General features: G+C 35.9%; 2 protein-coding genes across 3 annotated transcripts in view; one reads left to right on the plus strand and one right to left on the minus strand.

Annotated features, from left to right (window-relative positions):
- epor (erythropoietin receptor) overlaps positions 1–21,208 on the plus strand; it is a 36,286-nt gene that overhangs the window by 13,026 nt on the left and 2,052 nt on the right. The window contains exons 2-8 of one of the 2 annotated variants that reach the window (XM_062037130.1): positions 1,785–2,065; positions 2,133–2,271; positions 3,453–3,619; positions 8,254–8,405; positions 16,669–16,825; positions 16,920–17,007; positions 17,127–17,214. In XM_062037130.1, the coding sequence (XP_061893114.1) occupies positions 1,963–2,065; positions 2,133–2,271; positions 3,453–3,619; positions 8,254–8,405; positions 16,669–16,825; positions 16,920–17,007; positions 17,127–17,214 (894 nt within the window). In that variant the 5' untranslated portion in view covers positions 1,785–1,962. Of the gene's footprint in view, positions 1–1,724; positions 2,066–2,132; positions 2,272–3,452; positions 3,620–8,253; positions 8,406–16,668; positions 16,826–16,919; positions 17,008–17,126; positions 17,215–21,208 lie in introns of those variants that run through there. The other variant, XM_062037129.1, reaches the window with a different exon arrangement.
- Positions 1–21,208, minus strand: part of swsap1 (SWIM-type zinc finger 7 associated protein 1) — a 43,771-nt gene that overhangs the window by 10,536 nt on the left and 12,027 nt on the right. Inside the window, exon 3 of the mRNA XM_062037131.1 lies at positions 10,671–10,840. Within this exon, the coding sequence (XP_061893115.1) occupies positions 10,671–10,840 (170 nt within the window). The remainder of the gene's footprint in view (positions 1–10,670; positions 10,841–21,208) is intronic.

Raw genomic sequence — 21,208 nt, forward strand, 5'->3', positions numbered from 1 at the left:
ATTCCCTTCCGTGATTGGTCATTTCTATGGACACAGAAATGACGTCACCTAAAATTCCATTTACGGCACATAGTAATGTCGTAATTCAGCTCTGAGTGTGACATTTAAGATTCAGTCCTACACTTTGCTGAAAGTGTGAGTAAGACGCTTAATAACTAACTTTTAAGTACAGCTTTCAGCGAAGAATTTATATACTCTTAAGTCAACTCTTAGCAGACTTCTTAGGAGTAATTCTAAGAAGCTTGATAAGTACGGCCCCAGAATTCTCCGTCGGGCAGAATGGCATCGGAGGCGGCGACGCGAGAGGGCACGTAAACGTGCTGCTTTCATCGCTAACCCCTTCAAGTTCACGAAGGATTTGCTGGGACAGAAGCGCAGTGGCAAACTGGCCTCCTCGCAGGAAGACATAGATCAACATCTGAAGCAGACGTACAAGAGAGCAGGAGTTGGGAGAGTGTAACAACCTCATAGACCCCTCCTGAACCAGAATTGCAGTTTGACATGTCGGAGCTGCAGCTAAAGGAAGTCAGGGAGGTTGTCCGCAGAGCCAGGACAAGCTCTGCCCCGGGACCGAGTGGCACTTCATACAAAGTGTATAAGAACTGTCCCAAACTCCTGCTGCGTCTGTGGAAAATCCTGCGAGTCTTCTGGAGAAGGGGGAGGATCCCTGAGCAATGGCGAGTGGCGGAAGGGGTACGGATCCCAAAGGAGGAAAACTCCACTCAGACCAGTTCCGCATCATCTCCCTGCTGTGTGTTGAGGCAAAGGTTTTCTTCAGCGCACCTACATCGATACATCTGTCCAGAAAGGCGGCATTTCAGGAATGTCAGGATGTATGGAGCATACCGCAAAATACTAACTTATGAATGAATTAATTTGAAAAATGACTACAACCATAATAAACAGGTAAATGTGTAACTGAACATGAATATTTCCGTACAGGCAGAATTTTTGGCACGCTAGGTTATGCAGTTATACAATCTTATTATTATTTTTATTTGTATTCCATTCTTCCATGGGGAAAAAACAACAGTAAAAATGTAAGAAAAAAAGAGCAATAAAACCCACAGCCTGTAAAACTGTAGCTATTTTTTTAACGGCCTGCGGCACATGTAAAAAAAAAATCTATTACAAAAAAAAAAAAGAAAATGTAACAAGACAATATTGCAATATTGACACTAATAACACAACGCTGTCATTTTTTTTACTTTAAAACTGTTATTGCTCAAAAATAATTTAAACAAAGATGGATTTGAAGTTGATCTACAGATTTAAGCCTGGAAAGTAAATATTAGATTTTAGAGACCTTTAGTCTGATTTTTTTTAAATTGTCATAGCTATAAAAAAAAAAAAAAGAAGAATCAAAAGCAACGTTGTTATGAACTATTTAACATTTTAAAGTACTTCACATGTAATATTCCATTTTTAGGGAAGATATTGCATATTTTGTGTTTTTGTCATAAAAAGCAGGGTTTTCTTTGAAGAAAATTACTTTGTCAATGGCTAGATCTGAAGTACAAAAAAGAATAATGTATGACAGATTTTTAGTGCCATTCACCATAATTTAATGTTTAAAAAAATATATAATTTTTTTCTTTTTAAATGATCTTATGTTTGGTTCTGATTAAAATCAACAAGTTCAAAGTAAAAAAACAAACAACTGAGCACGTATTTCCTTGATATCGGAGCGGTAGTAATATTTTCAGTATCGCCCCACCCATTGTTTTCTTAGTTGAAGTTTTTCAAGTGGGTTATGGCTCCTCCTCTTCTCCACTGACTCTTAGGAGACGTAAACATGTCTTCACGCGGCTTATCGCTGAGGAGCAGGCGTCCAACCGTGTTGCTCTATCCACGATATCTAAACACACACACACACTCACACACAACACACACAAACACGCGGGAGCCTGTGTGTCATGTTGTGCACAACAACACTGTTTGCGCGGATGAGAAGACAGGAGGATGACATGTGATCACCTGAGAAGATTGCTGGCACTTTCCGCCGCGGTGTTCGCCATCGGCGCCACCGCCGGCGTCCGAGCGTCGCGACATTTCGAGAAGAAAGGTAAGGTTTCATTGTGCAACTTCCACTAAAGGAGTGCCGTCAACTTCAAAACAACGTCTGCACACAGTTTCTATCATGCTGCAAGAGGAGGCAGAAACACCAAAGTGCTTCGCAGAGGGCAGGAAGGACTTCACCTGCTTCTGGGAGGAGGAGGAGGAGGAGAGTCCTTCCTCTCTGGACCAGTACTCTTTCACCTACAACTACCAGTGAGTACTTCTCTTTTTGCACGTACAAAACCAGTGAAGTTGGCACGTTGTGTAAATGGTAAATAAAAAGAGAATACAATGATTTGCAAATCCTTTTCAACTTATATTCAATTGAATAGACTGCAAAGACAAGATACTTAATGTTAATTTTTTTTTGCAAATAATCATTAACTTAGAATTTAATGGCAGCAACACATTGCAAAAAATTGTCACAGGAGCATTTTTACCACTGTGTTACATGGCCTTTCCTTTTAACAACACTCAGTAAATGTTTGGGAAATGAGGAGACACATTTTTGAAGCTTTCCAGGTGGAATTCTTTCCCATTCTTGCTTGATGTACAGCTTAAGTTGTTCAACAGTCCGGGGGTCTCCCTTGTGGTATTTTAGGCTTCTGGGAGACAGGTCTGGACTCCAGGCAGGCCAGTCTAGTACCCGCACTCTTTTACTATGAAGCCACGCTGTTGTAACACGTGGCTTGGCATAGTCTTGCTGAAATAAGCAGGGGCGTCCATGGTAACATTGTTTGGATGCTCCAAAACCTGTATGTACCTTTCAGCATTAATGGTGCCTTCACATATGTGTAAGTGACCCATGTCTTGGGCACTAATACACCCCCACACCATCACAGATGCTGGCTTTTCAACTTTGCGCCTATAACAATCCGGATGGTTCTTTTCCTCTTTGGTCCGGAGGACACGACGTCCACAGTTTCCAAAAACAATTTGAAATGTGGACTTGTCAGACCACAGAACACTTTTCCACTTTGCATCAGTCCATCTTAGATGAGCTCGGGCCCAGTGAAGCCGGCGGCATTTCCGGGTGTTGTTGATAAATGGCTTTGGCTTTGCATAGTAGAGTTTTAACTTGCACTTACAGATGTAGCGACCAACTGTAGTTACTGACAGTGGTTTTCTGAAGTGTTCCTGAGCCCATGTGGTGATATCCTTTACACACTGATGTCGCTTTTTGATGCAGTACCGCCTGAGGGATCGAAAGTCCGTAATATCATCGCTTACGTGCAGTGATTTCTCCAGACTCTCTGAACCTTTTGATGATATTACAGACTGGTGAAATCCCTAAATTCCTTGCAATAGCTGGTTGAGAAATGTTGTTCTTAAACTGTTCGACAATTATTACTAGGATGTTTGTCTTGAAAAAGTTGTTTCCGTGTCACCAACAGAAATGAAAAGACCAGGAGATGTCCTCTGACAGTCCACCGTGCCAACAGCGGCAAGAAGTTCTTGGTCTGCCACCTGAACCGAACTCAGATGTTTGTCCAGATGGACATTCAAGTTCACCGCCAGACCAGGCTGGTACACAACCGAAGTCTCCTGGTCGAGCTCGTCTGTAAGTCTTTTTTCATCTATTCATCAGTTTTACACATGAACGTTCGGGGTTATATTTTCTGGGGGAATAATTAGTAGAGTGAAACCTTTTGAGGTGGAACATTCCAGAAGAAATAAGGAATAGATGTACAAAAATTCATTTTTTGATCAATCGATTCAAACCAAATTCCCTTTCTAACTTAATCCTGATTCTAAATCAATTCATAATAGTCAAATATGGATACAAAAATGTATGTATTGTATTTTCTGGACAATAGAGCCACACCCACTACATTTTAAGATATTTTCCATATATTAGTCGCACCGGACTATAAGTCGCAGATATATACGTTGTGAAATTAATATTTACACACCTTAATTGCTTACAAACGGTTTCTGTAAAATACACGGCAGTAAAACGGCTGATCTAACAAAACAGAAGCCATCGTCATGGACCAAGCTAGCTCCCCAATCAGCTAAACAGACTCAATAACGCCACAGTGACGTTTTGGTGAATTTACTGAGGAGTTTGTGAAACTGAAACAATACAAAACGATAAGTTAATAATACTAACACGGACACTCGTAAACGTGTTAGCATATTAGCTAATGCTGCTTGATTACATTACGATAGCACGTATGCGACGGTTTATTACCTGTGAGTGTGAATTGTTTTAGTTAAATTGTAAAACAGGGGCCAAAGTGAAAATGTGACAGTGGTCCACGGGTGGAAACAGCGATGTTTACCATACAACAGAAGAAAAAAAATCTTGTCGATTTTACGGTAAAAAACTGGCAGCTCGGTCACTTGAATTTTTATCGTGCAATTTACATTTTTACACCAAATTACCGCGAGTTGAAAAAATGTACCACTGTTGTTTTAACGTAACAATTCTGGTGACTGAACTGCCATTTTTATAACGTGAAATCTATGGCATTTTTTTACCAGAGCGTTGCCGGTAAACTGGCAACCTGTTATTTTTAATCGTAAACTTTTGGCGACTTACCTGCCAATTTTCAACAGAATTTTTTTTTTTTCCAGTGCATAAATTGAAAAACAGTACCACTGTTAGTTTTAGCTGCTATCTTTTTGCCATTGTCCGTTGTTTTTACAGTGCATTACTGTAAATGGGAAAAGTGGTACCAGTGATGATTTTACCCTGAATTTTGGCGACTGAGCTGCAAGGTTTTTACCGTAAACTCTACTGACTTGTTTACGACACGCCATCGATGATTGTGTAACATGAAATCGGTCAGTATGAATACGTCATAAATTTAGTAGCCCCCCTTTGGCGGATTAAACAAAATAACACAACGGGTCAAATTTGTCCAACAGCCTCCCGGTTGTAAAACTTACAAACATTGCTTGAATGAAGAAACCATGCAAGTAGAAACGTTATGGAAGACCTGAGGACGGAACGGCACTTGTACTTCTGGTTCAAAGCACTAAACGGAAGGAAACACTGTAGTCGTCCAAAAGATGGCGCCATAGCACAAACAATACTACACCTTTTCAGTGTCACTGTGGGTGTTAAGTGAAAACTATTTGTTGAATACAAAACAATATGGCCACGAGCAAAGAAAAATCCCTTAATTAGCCGCACCGTTTATTAAGCCTCAGGGTACAAAGCGTAGGAAAAAAGTCTGTAAAATACAATAAAAAATATATAATAGTTGTTTTTTTAGGCCATCACTCTGCAACAAGAGGGATATTTTCTAACCTGTAACACATTTTTAAAAGTTTCATTTGAATTATTATACCAAATAACTCATTGGGAGAATTGGTTTGAATCAAACATTGTGTTGAATCGAATTTGAATCCAATTGTCACCCTGGGAATCAGAATCGAATCAAATCGCCCATTTTTGTTTAAGTCTATGAATCATTTCTAAACCAGTGGAGTGAAATGGGATCATTTGGAAATGACAGACATAGAGGATATTTAAATGAATGGACTAGAAATCATCTGTTCCAGGGTCAAACTGTCACCACCATGAAAGCTTTCTTAACTGAACAAGCATTTGTTTTTGGTTTTTGTCATTATTTTGTCAGTTAAACATTTTGGGGTGTGGGGAAATTACAGTGTTACTAAAAAAACACAAATGTCCACTTAATTGGACATTTGTTTTTTTTCATTTCTTTTGTTACACATTATGAGGGTGAAGAAAATATCCCGTTTTTTTTTTTTTTTCTAAAGAGTTACACATTCTAGGGGAAAATATCCCCGTTATGCAAAACACCAATGTCCACTCAATAGGACATTTTGTTTTTTGGGGGTTTTTTTTCCTTATTTTTTTGTCATAGTTACACTAATGTGTAATGTGTAATGCAAAACACAAATGTCCACTAGAGTGGACGCTGATTCTCAGGTGTTCAAGTGGACATTTATTTAAAAATTTTTCCATTTCTTTTGTCATAGTTGCACTTTTTTCTTTTTTTTTCATAGTTACACTTTTTTCTTTTTTTTTCTTTTCCTTTGTCATAGTTACACTTTTTAATGTATTATTTTATTTCTTTTGTCATAGTTACACTTGTTTCTTTTTTTTTCATTTCTTTTGTCGTACTTACTTTATTTTCCTTTGTTAGTTTCACTTTTTTCTTTTATTCATTTCTTTCGTCAAAGTTAGACTTTTTTCTTTTTTTCTCATTTCTTTTGTCATAGTTACTTTTTTCATTTATTATGTCAAAGTTACACTTGTTTCTTTTTTTCTCATTTCTTTTGTCATAGTTACTTTTTTCATTTATTATGTCAAAGTTACACATGTTTCTTTTTTTTCTCATTTCTTTTGTCATAGTTACTTTTTTCTTTTCTTCATTTCTTTTGTCATAGTCACACTTTTTTTTATTTTATTTCCTTTGTTAGTTACACTTTTTTCATTTCTTTTGTCAAAGTTACACTTTTTTCTTTTGTCATAGTTACTTTTTTCTTTTTTTTCATTACTTATGTCATAGTTAACACTTTTTTCTTTTTTTCTCATTTCTTTTGTCATAGTTACTTTTTTCTTTTTTGTTCATTTCTTTTGTCAGTTACTTTTTTCTTTTTTTTCTTTTCTTTTGTCATAGTTACACTTTTTTTTCCTTTGTTGGTTTCAGTTTTTTCTTTTTTTCATTTATTTTGTCATAGCTACACTGTTTTATTTTATTTCCTTTGTTAGTTACACTTTTTTCTTTTTTTTCATTTCTTTTGTCAAAGTTACACTTTCTTTTTTTTATTTCTTTTGTCATAGTTACTTTTTTCTTTTTTTTCATTACTTATGTCATAGTTAACACTTTTTTCTTTTTTTTCTTTTTTTTGTCAAAGTTACACGTTCTTTTTTTATTTCTTTTGTCATAGTTACTTTTTTCTTTTTTTTCATTACTTATGTCATAGTTAACACTTTTTTCTTTTTTTCTCATTTCTTTTCTCAGTTACCTTTTTCTTTTTTGTTCATTTCTTTTGTCATAGTTACTTTTTTCTTTTTTTTCTTTTCTTTTGTCATAGTTACACTTTTTTTTCCTTTGTTAGTTTCAGTTTTTTCTTTTTTTCATTTCTTTTGTCATAGCTACACTGTTTTATTTTATTTCCTTTGTTAGTTACACTTTTTTTTCATTTCTTTTGTCAAAGTTACACTTTCTTTTTTTAATTTCTTTTGTCATAGTTACTTTTTTCTTTTTTTCATTACTTGTCATAGTTACACTTTTTTCTTTTTTTTCTCATTTCTTTTGTCAAAGTTACTTCTTTCTTTTTATCATTTCTTTTGTCATAGTTACACTTTTTTTCCTTTGTTAGTTTCAGTTTTTTCTTCTTTCATTTCTTTTGTCATAGTTACTTTTTTCTTTTTTGTTCATTTCTTTTGTCATAGTTACTTTTTTCATTTTTTTTTTCATTTCTTTTGTCATAGTTACACTTTTTTCTTTTTTGTTCATTTCTTTTATCATAGTTACACCCTCCGGGGTGATCAAATATTCCTGTTATGCAAAACACAAATGTCCACTAGAGTGGACGCTGGTTCTCGGAGTTCAAGTGGACATTTTGTATTTATGTTTTTTTTTTGTCAGAGTTACACATTATGGAGGTGATTAAAATATCCCGGTTATGCAAAACACAAATGTCCACTGAAGTGGACGCTGGTTCTCAGTAGTTTAAAAAAGGGGATTGGGATGTGTAAACAAAATGATTTATAATTGGACAAACAATTTTTTTTTTTTTGGAAGACTTACACATTCTAGGAGAAAACAGCCCTGTTATGCAAAACCCAAATGTCCACTCAATTGGACATTTGGGTTTTTTTATGTTTTGTTTTCATTTATAAAAAAATTTTTTGTCAGAGTTACACATTCCGAGGTGTTAAAATAGTACTTTTATGCAAAACACAATCGTCAACTGGAGGGGACGCTGGTTCCCAAGTGTTTAAAAAAATGGATTAATTGCAAGCAATTTATCATACGTTAACATTATTATTAGTGTTAAAAAAAAGTGACAAAAGTGTAATTATTGCACAGGTGATTTAGTTTGCATACACTTTAACGTTCATACAAGTGTAAAAATAAAGTGCTACAATGTACAGAAACAACAAAAAATTATGCAAATGCGTGTGGAATACGTGGAGCAAAAACCCAAAGAAACAATGTCAAGTTAAGTCTTTGTATGTGTGTGTGTGTGTTGTGTCCACACCAGTTCTTCTGGACCCTCCAGCTAACGTGACTGTGAGGACCACAGGCCAGCAAGGCCAGCTGAACCTGAGCTGGGTGCCTCCGCCCCTCAAGTACATGGACGACAGCCTGATGTACGAGGTGTCGTACGCCATGGCAGACAGTCACATGACGCAGGTATGACGCCCCTCAAACCGCCGTTGTCCACATAATCCAAATTGAAACCGAAAATCAAAATATTTTTTTTACATTCAATACTTAATAGTCAGCTGTGCGGTCCAGTTTTTATCTTGTTTGCTTCTATTTCTGAGTCTCATTTGCAAGTATTACATAGTAGACTTTGAATGCCAGGAATTAGTCTTTGCCATTAAGTTCAATGTGCCAGTTTTGTCTTTCGTTGAGTCCTACAAAGTGTATACAAATATTGTATTCATCACTGTAGCAATAATTTTTCATTTGTTTAAATGTTGGATTTTTAATCCAACATTTAACAATGAACTGATAATGATAACTGTGCTCTGAAGTTGTTATATCTTTTCTTACACACGTCTCATTTGCAAGTATTATATAGTAGACCAAGGGTGGGCAATTAATTTTTACCGGGGGCCGCATGAGCAACCTGAGCACTGCTGGAGGGCCACACCGACAATATTTCAATTAAATTTTGCTCAAATTATTTTTGATATACCATAATATAAATAATAATAATAATTTCATTTAACCTAACTTAACTTTATACAAAACCAGATTGCTTTTGATGGTTTTATTTTTAACACTGTCTTACACAACACTTCCTCATGTATAATACAATGCAAAAATGTCCATTTCTGTCACTTTATCCTGCATCCTCTTTAAAAGTCCAACATTTTTCCCCGTCAGATTTGGACACCCATCTGTTGTCACACCTGCCAGCTTGTCCCATTTCAGTCCTAACATGTCCAAACACGCATTTACCTATGTGAACAAGTCATTACCTGTGGTTGTCTCTTTAATTGACTGCATGGCTGCCAGCTCCTCCGTGATTTGAAAGTCTGCAGTTATCCCACGTAAGAAGTCGAGGAGCTGGGCAGTGTCACGTACATCGCAGCTCTCATCCAAAGCCAGCAAAAAACAGTCAAAGTCGGCCGTTCTGTTCTTCAGCTGAAGCTCCAAGTTTCCAGCGACGGTCTCAACCCGCCTCGTTACAGTGCGTCGGGAGAGTGACACGTTCTCAAATGCGCCCCTCTTCTTCGGGCATATCAGCGCAACAGAGTCCAATAAGCACTCCTTAATAAACTCTACGTCAGAAAACGCCGTACTTTTTCTGGCCATTTTGTGAGAAATGACGAAACTTGTCCTGACGGCTGCATTCTGGGGGTGTGAAATTTGGCAAAAAGTCCTTGTTGGGTTTGCAGTTTTACCATCAACGCATCAGCCTCCCTTGCGCGCTCTTCATCAGACAGATTCCGGTATTTTTCCTCGTGCTTCGTCGTGTAGTGGCGATTCAAATTATGTTCTTTAAACACAGCAACCAGTCTACCACAAATTAAGCACACGGCTTTACCTTTCATTTCTGTAAAGAAATACTTGGCAGTCATGTGTCCAAGGATATATTTACTGAGTTTATAAACATAATCCATCCATCCATCCATTTTCTAACGTTTGTCCCTTTCGGGGTTCACACACTAGGGCCAATTTAGTGTTGCCAATCAGCCTATCCCAAGGTGCATGTCTTTGGAGGTGGGAGGAAGCCGGAGTACCCGGAGGGAACCCACGCAGTCACGCGGAGAACATGCAAACTCCACACAGAAAGATCCCGAGCCCGGGATTGAACTCAGGACCTTCGTATTGTGAGGCACATGCACTAACCCCTGTTTCACCGTGCTGCCTATAAACATAATATGAATTAAAAAAACTAATAAAAAAAAACATTTTGTGACGATAAAAAATATCAATGTAATCATAGTAGTATCGACTAGATACGCTATTGTACGTGATATCATTACAGTGGATGTCAGGTGTAGATCCACTCATGGCATTTGTTTACATTCAAAAGCGCTAGCATTTGTTAGTTATTCCTCGTCCTGCAGTGATTTATTATTATTATTATTATTACTTGTAAGTAACGTACTTTATTTGTCGCCATGGAGACAAGGATTAGTGGTTTAGAAGTAGCTAAAACACTGCCGACTGCGGATGGATGTTAGCTGCTAGCTAGTTAGCCATGTCTTAAAGCACCTCTTCTTGAGGGTGTTTCAGTGTTATAACTTCACCTTTATCTTTACTTTTTAAGTCAAAACACGTCCATTCTCCCTTTTCTGTTTACACACTGTCTGCTTGTAAGTACTCTGTGTGTGTGCGCTGCCGAACATGCTCCTCTGCTCGTAAAACCAGCAATGTCACTGCGTGACAATGCGCGCCGTCATGCCCGGGAACCGGTACTTTTCAAACAGAGTATAGTACCTGTAGACGTCGCGTACTCGCGGTCCCGCTGATACATACGCCAGATGCCAGATGTGCAGAGTTGACAAAGGTTTTAATGATTGTTTTTCCCAAGCTCTTCAGACAGAATCGTTTTTCCAGACTTTGCAGTCTCTCCACTACTTCCTCCTCCTCCTGCACCCGGCCGCTCCCTGTTAAAGACAACAGATGATTAGATTAACACGTACCACCTGTGAAATCTAATCACCTGCCAGCTGTGTCTCGCCGTCAGCACATGCCCCGCCCGTACCCGATGGTGCTTGTCCTCAGCACCATGGACAGCGGCGGTGACCTTTGCTCCTGCAAGCGCGCTGGCCACATCTCCCTCCACAGTACCGTTTTTGATTCAATAGTACCGCGATACTAAAGCAGTACCGGTTTACCGTACAACACTACCAAGTATAAAGTTACACTTCGTAGGACTCATCAAAAGACAAGACTGGCAAATTAACTTAAAGGCAAAGACTACTTCCTGGCTAAATACTACTGCCATCTAACGTCTGGAACTGCAACTGGACAGCAGAGTTCATTCTTATCAGTTAAATTTGAATAAATTACATTTTCATGAATTACCCCGCCATGAACATGCCAAAAAAAGTACCAAAAATCGGTACAGTTCACCCATTCACTGGGAATTGGTACCATATCGTTACTAGTGTGAAAGGGATCCATGCCATGACTACAATGACAACAAAGACAGGAAGTCACTGTGTTCAATGCTGTGTTCTTCCACGCTTCATGTCAACATGAACAAACCGATGTTTTGTAAAAATGTTACGTTGACAAAAGCGGTCGCCCGTGTAAACTTTTTTTTTTCTGATACGATACCAATATTGGTGCCTAAAGTATTGGCCGATACGGATATCAGCACGAATCATAGCACGTACTTTTACTCTTTTGTCGTGAGAAATGTTCCAAAAGGCTAGGCTGATTTATGCTCTTAAAGTGGAGTGTTAAAGGCCTACTGAAACCCACTACTACCGACCACGCAGTCTGATAGTTTATATATCAATGATGAAATCTTAACATTATAACACATGCCAATACGGCCGGGTTAACTTATAAAGTGACATTTTAAATTTGCCGCTAAACTTCCGGTTCGAAACGCCTCTGAGGATGACGTATGCGTGTGACGTAGCCCGACGAACACGGGTATGCCTTCCACATTGAAGCCGATACGAAAAAGCTCTGTTTTCATTTCATAATTCCACAGTATTCTGGACATCTGTGTTCGTGAATCTGTTTCAATCATGTTCATTGCATTATGGAGAAGGAAGCCGAGCAAGCAAAGAAGAAAGTTGTCGGTGCGAAATGGACGTATTTTTCGAACGTAGTCAGCCACAACAGTACACAGCCGGCGCTTCTTTGTTTACATTCCCGAAAGATGCAGTCAAGATGGAAGAACTCGGATAACAGAGACTCTAACCAGGAGGACTTTTGATTTGGATACACAGACGCCTGTAGAGAACTGGGACAACACAGACTCTTACCAGGATTACTTTGATTTGGATGACAAAGACGCAGACGTGCTACTGTGAGTATGCAGCTTTGGCTTTTTTTTGCGTATGTACGTAACTTTTTTTAAATATATAAGCTTTATGAACCTTGGGTTAGGTGAACGGTCTTTTGGGCTGAGTGATTGTGTGTGTTGATCATGTGTTTGAATTGTATTGGCGTGTTCTATGGAGCTAGGAGCTAGCAGAGGAGCTAGGAGCTAGCATAACACGTACCGTACCGTACGTGCGCGTCACGTACGTAACTTTTTTAAAATATATAAGCTTTATGAACCTTGGGTTAGGTGAACGGTCTTTTGGGCTGAGTGATTGTGTGTGTTGATCGGGTGTTTGAATTGTATTGGCGTGTTCTATGGAGCTAGGAGCTAGCAGAGGAGCTAGGAGCTAGCATAACAAACACGCAGGTGTTATTATGCAGGATTAATTTGTGGCATATTAAATATAAGCCTGGTTGTGTTGTGGCTAATAGAGTATATATATGTCTTGTGTTTATTTACTGTTGTAGTCATTCCCAGCTGAATATCAGGTACCGTGAGTATGCAGCCTTGGCTGCTAAACATTCGATAACTTGACCGTATGTGCGCGTCACGTACGTAACTTTTAAAAAATATATAAGCTTTATGAACCTTGGGTTAGGTAAACGGTCTTTTGGGCTGAGTGATTGTGTGTGTTGATCAGGTGTTTGAATTGTATTGGCGTGTTCTATGGAGCTAGGAGCTAGCAGAGGAGCTAGGAGCTAGCATAACAAACACGCAGGTGTTTTTATGCAGGATTAATTTGTGGCATATTAAATATAAGCCTGGTTGTGTTGTGGCTAATAGAGTATATATATGTCTTGTGTTTATTTACTGTTGTAGTCATTCCCAGCTGAATATCAGGTCACCCCCGGCTCTCACAGCATCTTCCCTATCTGAATAGCTTCAACTCCCCACTAGTCCTTCACTTGCACTTTACTCATCCACAAATCTTTCATCCTCGCTCAAATTAATGGGGAAATTGTCGCTTTCTCGGTCCGAATCTCTCTCACTTCATGCGGCCATCATTGTAAACAATAGGGAACTTTGCGTATATGTTCAACTGACTACGTCACGCTACTTCCGGTAGGTGCAAGCCTTTTTTTTATCAGATACCAAAAGTTGCAATCTTTATCGTCGTTGTTCTATACTAAATCCTTTCAGCAAAAATATGGCAATATCGCGAAATGATCAAGTATGACACATAGAATAGATCTGCTATCCCCGTTTAAATAAAAAAAATTCATTTCAGTAGGCCTTTAATTTGTTTTTGGCGACACCTAGTGGCCACAACAACTCATTGTACACTTGTTACTTGACACGCTTCTGCCTTGGAGACTTTGTATGTGTAAGTAATATGCAAGTAGAAATATTTCATACTTGTTTATATTGACAAATGTGAAATTTAAAGACACTAGTGCTTTTTAAAAATGTCTTATAATAGAAAAGGATGGGGGAATAACTACTGTATATATTTTGTTGCAATATATTTTCTGTAGGAGGACAAACATGATACAAAACTTCCTAGTTGTTAGAAATCCCACTGTTTATATTACACTTGCTTCACTGATGAAAGTATTTGGCGAGTGTCGTTTTGTCCTACTAATTTCGGCGGTCCTTCAACTCACCGTAGTTTCTTTACATGTACAACTTTCTCCGGCGCTGCCACAGAAAGACATGTTTTATGCCACTCCTTCTTTGTCTCATTTTGTCCACCAAACGTTTTATGCACAAAGGTGAGCTTTGTTGATGTTATTGACTTGTGTGGAGTGGTAATCAGGCATATTTGGTCACCGCATGACTGCAAAGTAATCGATGCTAACATGCTATTTAGGCTAGCTGTATGTACATATTGCATCATTGTGCCTCGTTTGTAGGTATATTTGAGCTCATTTAATTTCCTTTACTTATGTCCTCTGTGTATTTAATTTCATTTTTGCATGTCTCATGACACATTATCTGTATGTAATATTGGCTGCATTTCTGATAGTTGTTTGTGTGCCATGTTGTTCCAGACCACAGCAAACATCACCTAGTTTGCAAAGATTGTAATAAATCCATTAGAAGAAGACAGCCTGCAGTTTCCTTTTAACTTGGACACACACATCTATACCTTTGGCCATTCTAAGACACTCATTTCCAGGAGTCATCTCACCCTCTGAGAAGTTTACTAATGTTTTCCAATGTTGTAAAAATGTGTAGAATAAATATTAAATTTCAACATATCTGTCAACGAATATTTGCGTCAGCTTGCGACACAGTCATTTTGATAGTAGGCTAATATAGCTCATATAGACACTTACATCATGTGTTGCCTTCATTATAACACTTATATAAGACTTTTAAAGTCATTTTGATAGTAGGCTAATATAGCTCATATAGACACTTACATCATGTGTTGCCTTCATTATAACACTTATATAAGACTTTTAAAGTCATTTTGATAGTAGGCTAATATAGCTAATATAGACACTTACATCATATGTTGTCTTCATTATAACACTTATATAAGACTTATAAAGGCATTTTGATAGTAGGCTAATATAACTAATATAGACACTTACATCATATGTTGTCTTCATTATAACACTTATATAAGACTTATAAAGTCATTTTTATAGTAGGCTAGTAGACACTTTCATCATGTGTTGTCCTCATTATAACACTTATGTAATCATTTTAAAGTCATTTTGATAGTAGGTTAGTATAACTAATATAGACACTTAGATCATGTGTTGCCTTCATTATAACACTTATATAAGACTTAAAGTAATTTTGATAGTAGGCTAATATAGCTAATATAGACACTTACATCATGTGTTGTCTTCATTATAACACTTATACTGTATAAGACTTTTAAAGTAATTTTGATAATAGGCTAATACAACTACTATAGACACATCATGTGTTGCCTTCATTATAACACTTATATAAGACTTTTAAAGTCATTTTTATAGTAGGCTAATGTAGCTAATATAGACACGTTCATCATGTCTTGTCTTCATTATAACACTTATGTAATCATTTTAAAGTCATTTTTATAGTAGGCTAATATAACTAATATAGACACATCATGTGTTTCCTTCATTATAACACTTATAAGACTGTTAAAGTCATTTTGATAGTAGGCTAATATAACTACTATAGACACATCATGTGTTGTCTTCATTATAACACTTATATAAGACTTTTAAAGTCATTTTTATAGTAGGCTAATATAGACACGTTCATCATGTGTTGTCTTCATTATAACACTTATATAAGACTTTTAAAGTCATTTTTATAGTAGGCTAATGTAGCTAATATAGACACGTTCATCATGTTTTGTCTTCATTATAACACTTATGTAATAATTTAAAAGTCATTTTGATAGTAGGCTAATATAGACACATGATGTGTTGTCTTCATTATAATACTTATATAAGACTTTTAAAGTAATTTTTATAGTAGGCTAATATAGACACTTTCCTCATGTGTTGTCTTCATTATAACACTTATATAAGGCTTTTAAAGTAATTTTGATAGTAGGCTAATATAGCTAATATAGACACATCATGTGTTGTCTTCATTATAACACTTATATAAGACTTTTAAAGTCATTTTTATAGTAGGCTATAAGACACTTTCATCATGTGTTGTCTACATTATAACACTTATGTAATAATTTTAAAGTCATTTTGATAGTAGGCTAATATAGCTAATATTGACACTTACATCATGTGTTGCCTTCATTATAACACTTATAGAAGGCTTTTAAAGTCATTTTGATAGTAGGCTAATATAACTAATATAGACACTTACATCATGTGTTGCCTTCATTATAACACTTATATAATCATTTTAAAGTAATTTTGATAGTAGGCTAATATAACTAATATAGACACTTACATCATGTGTTGCCTTCATTATAACACTTATAGAAGGCTTTTAAAGTCATTTTGATAGTAGGCTAATATAACTAATATAGACACTTACATCATGTGTTGCCTTCATTATAACACTTATAGAAGGCTTTTAATTTTTTGCGGCTCCAGACAGATTTTTTTTAAATTTAGCTTTAGTCCAATATGGCTCTTTCAACATTTTGGGTTGCCGACCCCTGGTCTAGCTTGTGTGTGTCTCTGTTGTGTAGCTGCTAGCTCCATGTTTACCTTTTGTAAATGACTTCCCTAAAATCCAAGAAAAGATCCACCTGGTGTGCTTATGGGAGGATCTAAATACGCTGCAGGACTGCTTGTATCGGAGATTTCAAAAGCATATCAGCCGATACTTGTTGTCTTTTGTTGATATCAGAGCCATATTGGCTCGGAGCACCACTACTTTAGAGCAAGAAGAAGAATGTGTTGGTGGACATAGTGTTCCACCGTGTTCTAAGGTTTTCCCGTACAGGTTAGGGACTGTGTTGTTGTTGTTGTTTTTGACGTAGCGGTGTTTATTACCAATACCTTGCAGGTGGAGGTGGTCCAAGCCAGCTCTGAGATGATCTTAAGGGGTCTACAGCCAGGCACCAAGTACAAGGTGAGGGTTCGTGTCAAGCTGGATGGAATCAGCTACAACGGCTACTGGAGTGCGTGGAGCGAGCCCGTGGTGACGGAGACACCACCTGCAGGTTTGCACTCGTTAGCATATTTCACACATCAGGTGTGCCGGCGAGAAAAGGGCCCGACAAACTTGTGGGTTTTTTTTGTTTGTTTTTTTACCAGAACTCAACCTGCTCATCGTGTTCGTCACGCTCATCATGTTCTTTGTCGTATTGGTGCTCTCCGTCACTGTGCTCGTGTCCAATCGCAGGTCGGCATTTTCTCACTTACTAAAAAAAGTGTTAATATGTACAAGTAGGATAGTGACAATCATTGGTACTTTAATCTTTAATCTTTAAAGAAGCATATACCCCATCTTGTCTCTTCTAGTTGTCTGATAAAGAAGATTTGGCCCACAATTCCGACTCCGGATGGCAAATTTCAAGGCCTTTTCACCGATTATGGCGGAGACTTTCAGGTAAGAACCAGATTTAGAGTCCTCGTATCAGAACACGTTGCTAGAAGCAGTATTTAACATCTTAGTTTGCCACTGATTACATTCAAAAATTGGGTTTTTAGGGTTAATGCATGTGATTAATCACAGGATATATTGCATTAATCATGTATATATGAAGATTATTCACACAATATATCTTATACAACCTGCATTTGCGTAAAATATTGAGGTCTTTTTTCAAGTTAATTTAAAAAATTCTAGCTAGTAATTTACTGCGATTAATCACGATTAATCAAAAGGAAAAAGTGTGATTAATTTGATTTAAAAATTAATTGCTACTAAAAACAAAACAATTTATTACTAAGTGCTAAGAGTGCAAATTTGGATATCGATTCATCACAATACAGGACCACTAGTGACGATACCAACATTTTCTAATTGACAAAAATAGTAAATTAGAAAATTGACTATTAAAAGTTAATGTGTTAATGCATGTGATTAATCACAGGATATATTGTGTTAATCATGTATATATGAAGATTATTTACACAATATGTTTTATATAACGTGCATAATATTCTGACAAAAAAATGTTTAAAGTTAATTTAAGTTATTCTAGGTAGTAATTCTAGCTAGTACCGTAATTTCCGGACTATAAGCCGCTACTTTTCCCCCTCGTTCTGGTACCTGCGGCTTATACAAGGGTGCGGCTTATTTACGGCATGTTCTTCTCCGACACCGACGAAGAGGATTTCGGTGGTTTTAGTACGCAGGAGGAAGACGATGACACAATGATTAAAGACTGACTTTTCATATACCGGTAGGCTGGTTATTTTGATAACGTACAGGCGAGCACTTTGTATTACTTTGCACCGTTGTATTATTTGTACGAATGCTGTTCGCCATGTCAAAGATGTGAAAGTTTGATTGAATGATTGAAAGATTTATTGTTAATAAATGGGACGCTTTGCGTTCCCAAACAGTCATCTCTGTCCCGACAATCCCCTCCGTGGTAGCAGGAACCCCTATATACTACGCTAATTACACATCAAAACCCTGCGGCTTATAGTCGGGTGCGGCTTATATACGGAGCAATCTGTATTTTCCCCTAAATTTAGCTGGTGCGGCTTATAGTCCGGAAATTACGGTAATTTACTGCGATAAATCACGATTAATCAAAAGGAAAAAGTGTGATTAGTTTGATTTAGAAATGAATTACTACTAAAAACAAAACAATTGATTACTAAGTGCTAAGAGTGCAAATTTAGATCTCAATTCATCACGATACAGGACCAGTAGTGACGATACCAACATTTTCTAATTGACAAAAATAGGGCGGTCAAAGTTAACGTGTTAATGCATGTGATTAATCACAGGATATATTGTGTTAATCATGTATATATGAAGATTATTTACACAATATATTTTATATAACCTGCATGATATTCTGAAAAAAAAATTTTTTAAGTTAATTTAAATAATTCTAGCTAGTAATTTACTGTGATTAATCACGATTAATCAAAAGGAAAAAGTGTGATTAATTTGATTTAGAAATTAATTACTACTAAAAACAAAACAATTGATTACTAAGTGCTAAGAGTGCAAATTTAGATCTCGATTCATCACGATACAGGACCAGTAATGACGATACCAACATTTTCTAATTGACAAAAATAGGGCGGTCAAAGTTTACATGTTAATGCATGTGATTAATCACAGGATATACTGTGTTAATCATGTATATATGAAGATTATTCACACAATATATTTCATATAACCTGCATTTGCGTAAAATATTGAGGTCTTTTTTTAAGTTAATTTAAAAAATTCTAGCTAGTAATTTACTGCGATTAATCATGATTAATCTAAAGGAAAAAGTGTGATTAATTTGATTTAGAAATGAATTACTACTAAAAACAAAACAATTGATTAGTAAGTGCTAAGGGTGCAAATTTGGATATCGATTCATCACGATACAGGACCACTAGTGACGATACCAACATTTTGTAATTGACAAAAATAGGGCGGTCAAAGTTAACGTGTTAATGCATGTGATTAATCACAGGATATATTGCGTTAATCATGTATATATGAAGATTATTAAATAAACATTGATTGATTGATTGATTATTCACACAATATATTTTATATAACGTGCATGATATTCTGACAAAAAAATTTTTTAAGTTAATTTAAATAATTCTAGCTAGTAATTTACTGCGATTAATCACGATTAATCAAAAGGAAAAAGTGTGATTAATTTGATTTAGAAATGAATTACTACTAAAAACAAAACAATTGATTACTAAGTGCCGAGGGTGCAAATGTGGATATTGATTCATCACGATACAGGACCAGTAGTGACGATACCAACATTTTGTAATTGACAAAAATAGGGCGGTCAAAGTTAACGCGTTAATGCATGTGATTAATCACAGAATATACTGTGTTAATCATGTATATATGAAGATTATTTACACAATATATTTTATATAACGTGCATGATATTCTGACAAAAAAAATGTTTAAGTTAATTTAAATAATTGTAGCTAGTAATTTACTGCGATTAATCACGATTAATCAAAAGGAAAAAGTGTGATTAATTTGATTTAGAAATTAATTACTACTAAAAACAAAACAATTGATTACTAAGTGTTCAGGGTACAAATTTGGATATCGATTCATCACGATACAGAACCAATAGTGACGATACCAACATTTTCTAATTGACAAAGATAGGGTGGTCAAAGTTAACGTGTTAATGCATGTGATTAATCACAAAATATATTGTGTTAATCATGTATATATGAAGATTATTCACACAATATATTTCATATAACCTGCATATGCGTAAAATCTGAGGTCTTTTTTCAAGTTAATTTAAATAATTCTAGCTAGTAATTTACTGTGATTACTCACGATTAATCAAAAGGAAAAAGTGTGATTAATTGGATTTGGAAATTAAGTACTACTAAAAACAAAACAATTGATGACGAAGGGCTAAGGGTGCAAATTTTTATATCGATTCAGGATACAGGACCAATAGTGACGATACCAACATTTTCTAATTGACAAAAATATGGCGGTCAAAGTTAACGCGTTAATGCATGTGATTAATCACAGGATATATTGTGTTAATCATGTATATATGAAGATTATTTACACAATATATTTTATATAACCTGCATGATATTCTGAAAAAAAAAATTTTTAAGTTAATTTAAATAATTCTAGCTAGTAATTTACTGTGATTAATCACGATTAATCAAAAGGAAAAAGTGTGATTCATTTGATGTAGAAATTAATTACTACTAAAAACAAAACAATTGATTACTAAGTGCTAAGAGTGCAAATTTAGATCTCGATTCATCACGATACAGGACCAGTAATGACGATACCAACATTTTCTAATCGACAAAAATAGGGCGGTCAAAGTTAACGTGTTAATGCATGTGATTAATCACAGGATATATTGTGTTAATCATGTATATATGAAGATTATTCACACAATATATTTCATATAACCTGCATTTGCGTAAAATATTGAGGTCTTTTTTCAAGTTAATTAAAATAATTCTAGCTAGTAATTTACTGCGATTAATCACGATTAATCAAAAGGAAAAAGTGTGACTCATTTGATTTAGAAATTAATTACTACTAAAAACAAAACAATTGATTACTAAGTTCTAAGGGTGCAAATTTGGATATCGATTCATCACGATACAGGACCAGTAGTGACGATACAAACATTTTGTAATTGACAAAAATAGGGCGGTCAAAGTTAACGTGTTAATGCATGTGATTAATCACAGGACATATTGTGTTAATCATGCATATATGAAGATTATTTACACAATATATCTTATATAACCTGCATTTGTGTAAAATATTGAGGTCTTTTTTCAAGTTAATTTAAATAATTCTAGCTAGTAATTTACTGCGATTAATCACTATTATTCAAAAGGAAAAAGTGTGATTAATTTGATTTAAAAATTAATTGCTACTAAAAACTAAA

This window comes from Entelurus aequoreus, linkage group LG25 (assembly GCF_033978785.1).
Source record: "Entelurus aequoreus isolate RoL-2023_Sb linkage group LG25, RoL_Eaeq_v1.1, whole genome shotgun sequence".
In the NCBI taxonomy this organism is placed as follows: Eukaryota; Metazoa; Chordata; class Actinopteri; order Syngnathiformes; family Syngnathidae; genus Entelurus; species Entelurus aequoreus.